This window comes from Ceratotherium simum, chromosome 17 (genome assembly GCF_057802395.1).
Source record: "Ceratotherium simum simum isolate JZ-2026a chromosome 17, ASM5780239v1, whole genome shotgun sequence".
Taxonomy (NCBI): Eukaryota; Metazoa; Chordata; class Mammalia; order Perissodactyla; family Rhinocerotidae; genus Ceratotherium; species Ceratotherium simum.
In genome coordinates, this window is record NC_141916.1 from 51014666 (window position 1) to 51027996 (window position 13331).

General features: G+C 37.0%; 1 protein-coding gene across 1 annotated transcript; it reads left to right on the top strand.

Moving 5' to 3' along the window:
• The first annotated feature begins 1167 nt into the window (after positions 1-1167).
• On the top strand, positions 1168-12200 carry OLR1 (oxidized low density lipoprotein receptor 1). The gene is made up of 6 exons (XM_087442771.1): positions 1168-1315; positions 4482-4583; positions 6059-6304; positions 10064-10203; positions 10500-10615; positions 10882-12200. Exons 1-6 carry the CDS (start codon positions 1234-1236, stop codon positions 11024-11026), a joined length of 831 nt encoding a protein of 276 aa, XP_087298897.1. The 5' UTR covers positions 1168-1233; the 3' UTR covers positions 11027-12200.
• The last annotated feature ends 1131 nt before the right edge of the window (positions 12201-13331 follow it).

Consider the following 13331-nt stretch of genomic DNA (forward strand, 5'->3'; position numbering starts at 1 on the left):
TGTCAATATCGGTGATTTTTCCTAATAGTTTCCTAGATTATTTATTTATATATATATTTCCAATCTTCTTTTCTGTGTCCCCTTTCTTTTATTTTTTTCCTCGAGTGGTTTAAAGCAAATCCCAGATATCATATCATTTTGCTGATAAATACTTCAGTAGATATCTCTAATAGATAAGGATTTTTTAAAGAGCGTGTATAACTTCAATGACACATTTCTTTTCTGGTTAGGAGGTGAAGGGAAAATAGATAAGAATTCTGTCAATGAATACATATAGGCATACTTATGGGGAGCCCACTGAGGAATCTTTGTGACTCAAGACAATCATGTATAAAATGTATTCTTTGCTGGGCAATTCAACCGTGCTGAATATTACTTCTGCTAACATTATTAGCTATCGTTTATTGAGTTCTTATTGTGTGTGAAGTACAAGACTTAGCATTTTAACCTATTATCTCATTTGAATCCCTACAGCAACATCATCATTATCAAGTGGACATTATAATGTCCCAATTTATAGGCAAAGACATAGGTTCAGAGTGTTGAGTAATTCCCTAAGATTATAGACCAAAGGAATAGCAAAGGAAAGATTTGAAACTAGTTCCATCTGGCTCCAAAGTTCTCTCTGCTACTATGTTATACTGCCATTGTATTAAATAGTACTCCTAATTAAGTTTGAAAATTACCCAGGTCATCATGACTGGAGATAAAAGTCAAATGTGATTAGCCCCCAAATTCTTAAGTCCACTGCCAATTAAAGCAGTCAAAATTAAAACAGAAAATTTGAGACTGATGAAAAATACCACATAGGTATATTCTGCTACAGTGAGATAAAGAAATAGGGACATTGGAATCAAATAATCTGGTCTAAATGCACACTCTTCCACAAATTTAGTGTGCCTTACTCTCTTTGAATTTCAGTTTCCTTATCTGAAGAGTGAGTACAAGTGCCTCTCCTCTAATGCTCATGGAAAACAGAGTTTTCCCTTTCATAAATTACTTAGTGAAATATCCTGAAACACTATCAGAATCACCGCTTTCCCCAGCTGCAATAGACATAACCCAAGAATTTGCGTCAGCCAACTTCCCAATATGAAGCAAAGCCTCTCCTTCCTCCTACAATGATTGAGTCATTCTTCTATTAGATAGCGGTAGCTATTTAAACACTCCAGCAGAAGCTCACAAATTTTCACTTTGTAGAGGTCCTCACTGCTTCACTCTCTCATCCTTGGAATGAATTTAGAAATGACTTTTGATGACTTCAAGAGCAAAACGTTGAAGGATCAGCCTGAGCATAAGGCAAATGGAGAGAAAGGTAAAGGTACTAGTGGTGGGTGAATGTGTACAGGGACAGAATCTCAGGATTAGCTTAAATATGTAAATTAATTGAATATAGGATTAGAAAGCTAAAACATGAGAAATATGAGAAAATATTATAGAATTAATAACATTTACTTAAAAGAAAAACAGTTCAGATAGAATGATGATGATGGTGATGATGAATGAACTAACTTGGTATGAATGATGATGTAGTATATGATGATAGCTAACATTTATTGAGCATTTACTACAGGCTATGTTCTATGCTATTCACTTTACATGCACTATTTCTCTGAATATTCAAAATAACACCTTGAGATTAGGAATATTATTATCTCTCTTTTACAGAGTATTAACTAGAGATCAGGAGAATTAACTAAATTGCCCAGTTTTATGTAGCTGGTAAGTGGTAGAGCTAGGATTGTATCACAAACTCCCATTTATCTAGAATCCAATCCATCAGAAGGTTCAGGAAATGTTGAACTTACCCAGTGTATACAACGATAATTTTTATAATAGTATCCTTGAGGCATTGCAAAACCTGATATATTTTATGAATTATCCAAAGCAGATTAAACGATATTTAGTATAGTTGCACATAAATTATGTTTTATCGTATACAAATGCTTTGAAAAATTATAATTTCTATTTAGTATTTACAGTAAATTAAACTGCTTAAGTATAAATTAATTCATAATCCCAACTCCACAAAGATATGGATAAATTGTCTTTTATTTTATATCCATTCTTAGAGGAAGAAACAAAATATAAGGAGGGAAGATAATACAAGTATTATCAGAAATTTAGGTAAAGAAATTCCAGGTCATGTTTCCATAAACAAGATAGAAATTTCTTTCAATAGAGAAAATAAGTGTGAGCATGAATGATTTAACATTTGAGCTGGTGACCTAACTTGGTATGAAAACAGTTCTGGCATTTATAGGTAGACATACAAGTTAACAATAGTCAGTTGTTTATTCATTCATTCATTATTTATGTAGTAAATGCTAAGTGTTTGACTTTTACTACAATTATGGAATTAATTCTTCTCTCAGAACCTGGTTAGATCAGTCACCTATTGCAAAGGATGTGATTGCTTTCTGATTAGAAAATTACTAGTGGGAGTGGGGGTTGGATTAATGGTCTGTGCCTACCAAGGAGATGGGAGAAAAGATGGCCTGGAGAAAATGAGAACACGTGTCTTCCCTGCACAGGTATAGAACTTGTGGTTTTCTTCTAAAAATTCAGGCGTTTCATCACTCAAGAGTGGTGGACACATTTAGTCTCCTATAATATGGAATGAATACTGACCAGAGGAAAATGTTGGTTGAAAGATTTACACAAATATTTGCCCCCGAGGTTAGGATTAGGCAATTATTTGCAAGAGACGCACTATCTTCTACTTCTTCTCTGACAATTTATCACACACATTCTAGGGGCTTAATAACTATTGAATCAGTGAATGAACCATATTCTTCCCTGTAAAAATTTCTATTTTGTTTGTATCATCTGTAGAGTCTTACAGAATTGCTTTTGACACATGAGAACTCTGAGTATATATGATTACTGATTGGCTTGGATCATTGGACATTCACTCTGGAAATTTTGTGATGTAATGTTCCAAGTCATGTTGCTGTTGACAATTGGATTAAAGACCTATGTTCAGGTCTTAACATCTGTGAGATCTTGTTCAAGTCTCTGAACCTTTCAGTTTCCTGATTTGCATATAAGGATAACAGTGCCTGATTTGTTTGTCTTACGAGGTGTGGAGTCCAAATACATTGTATGAGATTTTTTCCTGCTGAACCACTAATATCTGTGCTTTTTTAATGATGAACACATAATTAGATATTCATACACCTGTGAGATACATGATTTATTTGTTTTTATAATAATGGTGAATTTTTCTCTTGTAATAACAGTGCCACTGGTGTGCATGTAGGACGTGACGTTAATATGAGTTAAGTGAATATTGAGGTTTCATACCTATTTTCCTTTGGTCAATAACCTCAGTTCCAAGATATAATTTTAGTGGAATAAAAACTGAATAGCAAGACCAGCCTGGTGGCATAGTGGTTAAGTTCACACACTCTGCCTTGGCTGCCATGGTTTCGTGGGTTCAAATCCTGGGCTTGGACCAACGTACTGCTTGCCAAGCCATACTGTGGCAGGCATCCCACATATAAAATAGAGGAAGATGGGAACAGATGTTGGCTCAGCACCAATCTTCCTCAGCAAAAAGAGGAAGATTGGCAATAGATGTTAGCTCAGGGCCAATCCTCCTCACCAAAAAAAAAAAAAAAAATTGAATAGCACAAAATTGTGTTGTAATTCTTTGAGGTGATCTCAGTTGATTAACTAATTAAGCTTATTTGCTTGGTGTCTGACATTCGTTTATGGTATTTTACTTATAAAACACATTGTGTGTGTGTGAGAAAGAATGCATACACATGGTCTGTATGAAAAACATCAGGCTCTCTGCTCTGTGGATGAAGTTGATCCAACCAAGCTGGACTGAGAGTTTCTTCAAGAGTCATTGTAGGGAGAGTAGACAAAGTATAAGCTTTAGTTGGTTTTTTTTTTTTTTTTTTTTGAGGAAGATCAGCCCTGAGCTAACATCCATGCTAATCCTCCTCTTTTTGTTGAGGAAGACCGGCTCTGAGCTAACATCTATTGCCAATCCTCCTCCTTATTTTTTTTTTCCCCCAAAGCCCCAGTAGATAGTTGTATGTCATAGCTGCACATCCTTCTAGTTGCTGTATGTGGGACGAGGCCTCAGCATGGCAGGAGAAGCGGTGCCTCGGTGCGCGCCCGGGATCCGAACCCCGGGCCGCCAGCAGCAGAGTGCGTGCACTTAACCGCTAAGCCACGGGGCCGGCCCCAAAGTATAAGCTTTAGAATCACATACTTAGAGCCAAATATCTGGTATTGAATTCTGGCTCTTAAATTGTGTCAGTTGTGTGACCATGAGTAAATTACTTAAATTCTTTCACTGTCCATATTTTTCATCTGTAAATGTGGATAATGAATTGTTTGCAGAGCCCTTTGGGAGGACTGGAGGTAAGGAATGCAAAACACCAGGTACAGACAGGATCCAAAGAATTGTTTGATTACTTGCCTCCATCTTTTTGTCTGTCTGATGCTATCCTCTGTCACTCCAGGTCTTCGTTTTCTTTCTTCTCGGTGGTGGTGCCCTGTTGCTGTGACTCTGGGGATCCTTTGCCTGGGATTACTGGTGACGGTTATAATGCTGATAATGCAATGTAAGTATCGAAACAGGGAAATGATGGAGGAAAAAAATGAGAGTTTATAAACATGGTTTATGAGTTGGTTTCATAACTACAAACAATCTTGATTTAGATACATTTTAGGCAAATTGCTTTTAGAGTGAGTGGGAAGATGAGTGGATATATTTTGCTTGTCTCTCAAATAGATTGAGGCATGGAATGAAGATTACGAATGGTAGGTTTTTGTTTTGTTTTCTTTTGTTTTCATAATTTCATGGATAGAGCCTACTTAAATCCTAGAATGATGAGGAAGAAAATTATTTGAAGTTACTAATCCACAAGATCACCTGAAAGACCCAAAAGTAAAAGAAACTTCATTTAGTTCATGTTGAGTTTTAATAGTAATGATTAAATACCAATTTAAAGTTAAGAACCAGAAACACAGTCTTAATAAATAAAACATTTAAAACAAAACATACTTCAAACTTATAATATGGGCATTTAGGAAAGAGAGGATGCTAAGAGAAAGAGAAATGAAAAGAAAGATAGAGTGGCCAAGACAGAAAGAAAATGGTGCTGATCATCCATCTAACCTGCCTGTGTATTTACGTTGGAGATCTGAGTTATTTTGGCTCTCTAGAATCCAGGTTACTAGGGCCTTTGAAGGGCTATTTGTTTCTTAATTGTTGTTTAAGGTCATAAACTATTTATTATTTCCATCTATAAATACTTAAGGACTTTCCTAATGATTGGGATAAGTGCCTTGACTCAGGGGTGGTTATTGGAAGTCTTTCTCTGAGCCCCTGATCACTTTACAACAGGGTCAAATCTGGCCTTCAAGCCAAGGAGTCTGCTTTATACTGAACCATCAAGCTTCTAGAACTGAGATACTTGACGCTTAACATTTGTTGCCTGCTTGATTTCACAACTTTAATTTCATCTCCACCCTTTCTAAAAAAAGTACTGTGGCAAAAAAAAAAGAAAATGTTTTGAGACTCTTGTGACACAATTTAAAATAATTCTGTGGAAGCGTGTTTCAAAAAAGAGACTAGTGTCACAGTCCTTAAATAAAATTAGGAAGTCTGAAAGGGTAGAGAGAGGACAGAGGAATGAAGTGACAAATAGAATAAATCATTAATGACAATTCCTACTAATAGTCACTGAGTCTGGTTGGCCTCTGACTATTTTAGCTTGTCTATATTTTATTTATACCACTGATATACTACTTACCTTGAGATTGCTTTTAATTTGTGTGTAGCTCTCATCAAGTAAAATTCTGGTAATTTTTTTTTTAATCACAAGTATCTGTGACAGTTCCTAACATTAAAAAAATATTGCAGCAATTTCAAATAACTTTCAAATCCATAATGCGAGTAAATTTGGGTCTTTTTCCAGTAGTTTTTCTGTTGTCAAATCAGATTATTTGACTCAGTTCTTTGATTTCCTCAAAATCCAGTGGAGGGATTTTTATTGGGGATTGGTGATGGAGTCTTAATTCAGCTATGGTTTAGTATCCCAGGTGTATGATTACCTACAGCAACAGCAAGCAAACCTTACTCACCAGGAAAATATACTGGAGGGACAGATCTTAGCCCGGCAGCAAGCGGAAAAAGATTCTCAAGAGTCACAAAGGGAACTCAAGGAAATGATAGAACCCCTTGCCCGCAAGCTGGATGAGGAGTCCAAAAAACGAATGGAACTTCATCACCAGAACCTGAATCTCCAAGAAACTCTGAAGAAAGCAGCCAACTTTTCCGGTATGGGGCAGGGAGGGGTGAAGAGAGGTGAAGGAACTTTCTCTATTAATCTTACCCCATTTTGGAAATGTCTGTAGGCACAAAATTGGCATATTGATATATGTATCATTGTTCATTCCTAATGTTCTACACCAAAGTTCTCTATTTTTGTCATCCTCACCCTCCCCTATGCCAAATTCTTGAGATAATCTGATTTAATTAACCACACATTTGGGGGATTTAAGTTTTCCTTTTTCACAAGAGACTCCTCTTCCTTTTTAAAATTTTGGTTTTGAGAGTTTTCTAGAAGAACTCTCCTACCCTTACCCTTTCCATTTCAATGTATCCTAATCATTAATTTCTTTTTCTAAGGAGTCCCCTTTGTCCCTAGGGACCCTACCTCTACATTGGCTTTATTCCGTGGCACTATTTCTTGAAGGGCACTACATCAATTTAAATTGAATCAATTTGGCTGGCTTGGAAGTACTAGGTAGATACTTTAGATAAAACAAAAATATGAGGGTCCCAAGAAGTCAGTTTATGTGAGAAAAGTTGAGTTGATCTCAGCCATATCCTCAGAATCTCGGAGGTGGGTAGAAATAGTAACATCTATAAGAAAGAGATGATAATGTGAACTCGTATATTATTATGGAAGTTATCTGTATTATTTAGTCTTTCTACCGTGTGCAAGTAAACCAGATATATGATTTTAGTCATAGGGAGAATTAGAGGGTGTGAGATGGAGTCACTTTCAGAGGTACATTGCTTCCTTGGAGCAGTATGAATGAGTGTCTTATTCTCAGCATTAGTAACTAGCACTAACAACAGGTTTCTCCAGCTTCCTGCTTGTAAAATTCATTTAATCTTAACCACGTAATTTCTTTGAATAAAGACTATATAAGAACAGTTCACAGATACTCATCCCTTTATTTTATAGGATAAAATTGAAACCCAGAGAAATTAAATGATAGTAATAATGATAAGTAGTTTTATATAAAGTTTTACAGTTTATAAATCACTCCAATACTTACAGGGTTATTTACATTTCCAAAATAACCAGAAATTTTTAGACAAACTGATATTTTGGAAATGTCAAACATGTATTTAATCTCTTTAAGGAGGGAGCTATTGAGGAAATAAAAGCATACACCATCTTGAGGGAGGCTTAAAGGAAGGAGGCTAGTATGTCAAGGATATGAATGTTTATATAAACAGACATAGCTACATACCAATCAATGATTTATTTCACAGGTGGGGCTGTAAAACAGTTTTGTTTTTATCGGTCGTATGGGATTAAATCTACGTCAGGACCATTCAGAACCATCTCCTAGGGATGCCAGGCGTGGACAACTAATTGAAAATAATAAGTGATATGTCTTTTGCTGGCAGATATACCAGATAACATGTTCCATTCCTTGACAGTGTCAGATAAAGGCCAATTAGTAGAGACACCAAATAAAGTACTGCTTTTCATCAAGCAGCTTAGAGACAAAAACATTAGTAAGAAAATACCATGTGGAAAAAATATGCCAGTTTTCTCAAGTTTGAGATAAGTTTTATCTTTCTTACTAGCAAGTCTGTGGTCCTTGGTGTATACATGAAGAGGAAGAGACTCTGAGAAGTTACCATACGTGGTTTGCTTGAGGTCATGCAGCTAGAAAGATGCAGGCTCTTCACAGCACGAGGCTTTACTTTTAGCCCCAGAATTAGTGGTGGTTCTCAACCTTTAGTGTGCAAAATTATCACCCAAGTAGCTTGTTAAAAATGGCAGCTTCCAGGTTTACCCCAAGATTCTTTATCAAAATATCTTGAAGGGCATCAAGAAACATTTTCTCAATTGATTCCAACTCACATGTATGAGGTAGTGTGACGTAGTGATTAAACACAACAGAGTTACATTGCGTAGGTTCAAATTCCTTTTTTCGTTATCAGTCAAATGAAGAAAATGAATGGAACCTATCTCATAGTGTTGTTATGGGCACTAAATGAGTTAATATGTGTGGAGTACTGCCAACAGTTTTTGGCACATAGTGATATTTGTGAGTGTTAGAAAAAAATTAAAATAAATACAGGTGGTTTGAACATGACATTTTGCGATTTGTCCGTCTCACGTTGTCATAGCTTGGAAACCCTGTCTAGACTGTCCTTGAGTCCATGAAAACCAATATATTCTTGCCTTTTACATAATATGATGGGACTAGGCAAATTAAGACGAAGCTTGCATTCATTGCTTTCAACCTGGCCTTTTGTATGCCCTTTCTCTTTCACTTTCTCTTTCATAGTTCAGTGCCCTCCTGCTTTCTCCTCTTTGATAAAGCTTACTCTTATAAAATTGTCTAATCGTTTTATGCCCCAAGGAAAACTCAAATTAAAATGTCGTGTTTCTCAAGGATTTTAATTTTTTCATTTTTTGGTCACAGTGTAGACCAAAGGGCTTTTTTTCCCCATTAAAGAGATTCCAAGTGTTACGAGTACACAGAAGAGATGAGGAGGAGGAGGAGAAGGAGAGGGAGAAGGATGATGATGATTTGGGAGTTCTTTAAAATGTCCATAAACATATAAACATTGGCGTATTTTGCCTATTACCTAAGCCCTGAGTTGGGTTTTTTTGGACTGCCTGGGAATTTCGCTGCTGAAAATTTCTCCTTATTTTCTGAAATCTTATTAAAATTGAGATGCTCACTTTGCATCAATATACTGTTCTCCCTAGAACATCTCTGTCCAGAGGAATACAGTGTGTGCCACATACACAGCACTAAATTTTCTAGTAATCACATTAAAAAACAAAAAAGAAACAAATGAAATTAATTTTAGTAACGTTTTATTTAACTCAATATATTTGAAATATTATTTCAACACTAATCAGTATAAAAATTATTAATGGGATATTTTACATTCTATTTTTTGTATTAAGTTTTCAAAATCAGGTGTGTCTTTTACACTTACAGCACCTCTTAATGCAGACTAGCCATATTTTAAGTACTCAAGATCCACATACAGCTACTGTATTGGACAGAACACATCTTGAAGCAGGAGACACAGCATCTAAACCTAAATCTATTATTCAAAGACCTGAAGTTTTAAAATGCGTAAACATATCTTTTTAATAGCAGAATGGCTATTAAATATTCATTCCCCCAACTCTCACTTCCATTATTTGAAACATAACTTTAAAATATAGATCAGATTCTAAACTTACATCTCAGCTCAAGCTTTACTTTTTAACAACCTTGCTTTTTAATTTAGTTTACTAAAATTAGAACGCTTTATTTCCTTTTCTCCAAAAAATGGAGAAATAAAGACTCTAAGGCTATTGAGATATTTGCAGAGTCTGGGTATAATTCTAAGTAAGAAGAGATGGGGGCCTGGCCCCGTGGCTTAGTGGTTAAGTGTGCACGCTCTGCTAGTGGTGGCCCAGGTTCGGATCCCGGGTGCACACCGACGCACTGCTTGTCCAGCCATGCTGAGGCCACGTCCCACATACAGCAACTAGAAGGACGTGCAGCTATGACATACAACTATCTACTGGGGCTTTGAGGAGAAAAAGGGAAAAAAAGGAGGAGGATTGGCAATAGACGTTAGCTCAGGGCCGGTCTTCCTCAGCAAAAAAAGGAGGATTGGCATGGATGTTAGCTCAGGGCTGATCTTCCTCACAAAAAAAAATAAATAAAAGAAGAGATGGGACATATGTGAGAGTCCTAAGCGGAGAATTGATTTAAGAATTATAGAAATATTTTTACCCAGGCATAACTCACTGATTAGATATACTATACCTCCTAGGTCCTTGTCCCCAAGACTGGCTCTGGCATGAAGAAAACTGTTACCTATTTTCCTCTGGCCCATTTAATTGGGAAAAAAGCCAGAAGAACTGCTTGTCTTTGGATGCCCAGATGCTGAAAATTAATAGCACAGATGACCTGGTGAGTTTTTATGGATGTGTGTTGGGCTGGAGTATTGGCTTATAGGGAAATAAATCAGGTTTCAGCCCTTGGTCGAGGAGCACTTGTTTGAGAATCAGAATACCTGTTCTCTAGCCACTAATTATGGGCATGACCTTGGATGGACATCTTACGTAGCATCTCTATGCTTCAGTAAACATTTCTGTAAAATCAGTAAAGGGATGTCAAAGATCTCTTTTGGGTCTTTAGTTTTGTGAATCTAATCTAAAACGACCACACTGTCTTCACCATCAACTCAGAAATGTTACTCCCCACAGGAATTCATCAAGCAAGCAAGTGCCCATTCCAGTTTCCCATTCTGGATCGGGCTGTCTCGGAGGACACCCAGTGACTCATGGCTCTGGGAGGACGGTTCTCCTTTGAGGCCCCGTTTGTAAGTTTCCTGTTCTTTGCTGAACCTGCTAGTAAAGTTGCTGCTGCCTTCCACATGATGTCCCCCTCTTGGCAGAGAGAAGCTTAGGGAATTTCTGAAAGTCTCTTTCCCCCCTCTCTCACACAGGGACTTGCACATTTACCCATTCAGACCTTCTCTTGAGTTTTCCTTCCCAGATCTATTACTGATTTGAAGCTTTAAGACAAGGCTAAATTCTTGACACAAAGTGACAGTAAATCTACTTTTTTTCTTCTCTCCGCATGCAGGTTTAGACTCCAGGGAGCTGTTTCCCAGGTGTACCCTTCAGGCACCTGCGTATATATACAAAGGGGAGCTGTTTTTGCTGAAAATTGCATTTTAATGGCATTCAGTATATGTCAGAAGGCAGCGAATCTATTGAGACCACAGTGAATTTGAAGGCTCTGGAAGGAAAGAAAGAGGCCTTTGAAGTCTCTACTGGAATTTAAGCTATTCTTCGTCACTTAGGTGCAAACCGTGAGAGCCCTGAGAACTGCCTGTTACTGGCTGACTGCAGAACTCCTTAGCAGAGACCGGGGCTCCAAATGCTTGACATCTTGATATCAAAAGTTTTGCTTCTATCTCTATTTTTTCACCTAGCTTGTCCCAAGCCTCTCTGCCAGCCTTCAATTCCTCTTCCCTTTTTTATTTTAAAATTTCACTCCTCTCTAAGCCTTGGGATTCCTCTGTATTCAGTTCTCTCTACCTCAGGGCTCCCCCTCCCCCTCCACAAACCGCATAGAAGACAGAACATAGAGAACTTGCCCAACCGCAGGCAGAGGGCAGAAAAGGGGAAATATGCCTGGGAAACAGCATCTGAAGAAACATAGAAGAGGAAACACCAAACTGGAATCAAGAAACTCATATTCTCAATGTTAAAAGCTACCATTCGGTGGTTTTTTAAATTGTGGTCTCTTACCACGTACACACACACACACACACACACACACACCCATACTCCACACCACATCCTCACATTTTGGGCAACTGGGATGTCCCAGGGAATAATTAGAAACTGGATGGTCTTTTCTGTGAGCTAGTTCAGTTCATTATTGGTTCCCGAATAGGTCATTATTTCTTCATCTTTTCTCTACCCAAGAACAGCTTAACACCTTTGATCCTTCAGAATAGTATTTGTTAGAATCATGAGATAAAGGACCTAGAGGGAAAAATAGAATTTTTTTTTCCCTAAAGTACATAACCTTTGTAGATGACCTCTCCTCAACTCTGTTATGCTATGCTCTAATGCAGAAACATACAGGACCAAAGAATGAAAACAATTCTAAAACAAACTGACCCAGGTATAGAAATATTGCTGAATAGAAACTGATGGAATTAGAAAATTCCTTCTATTTTCAATACTCCCTTTCTACCTCCCTTCACAGATTATTCTACTTTATTTTTTTATTTTATTTTATTTTTTTTTGTGAGGAGATCAGCCCTGTGCTAACATCTGCCAATCCTCCTTTTTGCTGAGGAAGACTGGCCCTGGGCTAACATCCATGCCTATCTACTTCCACTTTATATGGGACGCCTGCCACAGCATGGCTTGCCAAGCGGTGCGCGCCGGCGCCGGAGATTGAACTGGTGAACCCCCGGCCGCGCAGCGGAGCGCACGCACTTAACGGCTTGCGCCACCGGGCCAGCCCCAGATTATTCTACTTTAAAGGAGCCTTTCCATTTTGTTGCAAATGAGCTTGCACCAATCTTATAAACAAAGAACAAAGTTGTATCATCCCTAGGAAGACAAGAGATATTTTCTTCTATTAACAGCTTTATTGAGGTTTAATGTCATATAACAAACTGAACATATTTAAAGGGTACAATTGTTAAGTTTTATCATATGTAAACACGTTCCCTTGAAATCACCACCCCAATTAAGATAGGGAACATATCCACCATCCTCCCAGATTTCATCATGCTCCTCCCTAATGTCTTCTCCCCAGACAACCACCAATCTGCTCTAGCTGGCATTTTGTAGTATTTTATATAAATGGAATCATACAGTATGCCTTCTTTTTTTTTGGTCTAGCTTCTTTCACTTACGTAATCATTTTGAAATTCGTATACCTTGTTGCTTGTGTCAATTTTTCATTCTTTTAAAATGTTGAGTGTTATTCCTTTGTAAGCATATACCACAATTTGCTTATTCATTTACCTATTGATGACATTTGGGTTGTTTTCAGTTTTTGGCTGTTACAAATAAAGCTGCTATGAACATGCATGTACAAGTCTTTTTATAAACATAGGATTTCTCTTCTTTTGGGTAAATACTTAAGAGTGTAATGTTTGGATCATTCAGGTGTATGTTTAGCTATTTAAGAAACTGCCAAACTATTTTCCAAAGTTGTACCATTTTACATTCCTACAAGCAGTGTACAAATGTTCCAATTCTATCTCATCCCTGCCAACACTTGGTATGGTCAATCTTGTAATTTTAATCATTCTAAGAGGTGGTATATCATTGCAGTTTAATTTGCATTTCCTAAATGAAAAATGATCTTCAGATCTTTTTCTTTACTTACCTAGTTATAGTGATTATTTACTATCTGCATATTTTCTTTGATAAAGTCACTGTAAACATCTTTTGAAAAATTTTATTTGAGTTATTTGTTTTCTTATTGTTGAGTTTTGAGAACTCTTTGTATATGCTGGATAAAAGTCCTTTATCAGATATCATTTTGATAATTTTTTTTAG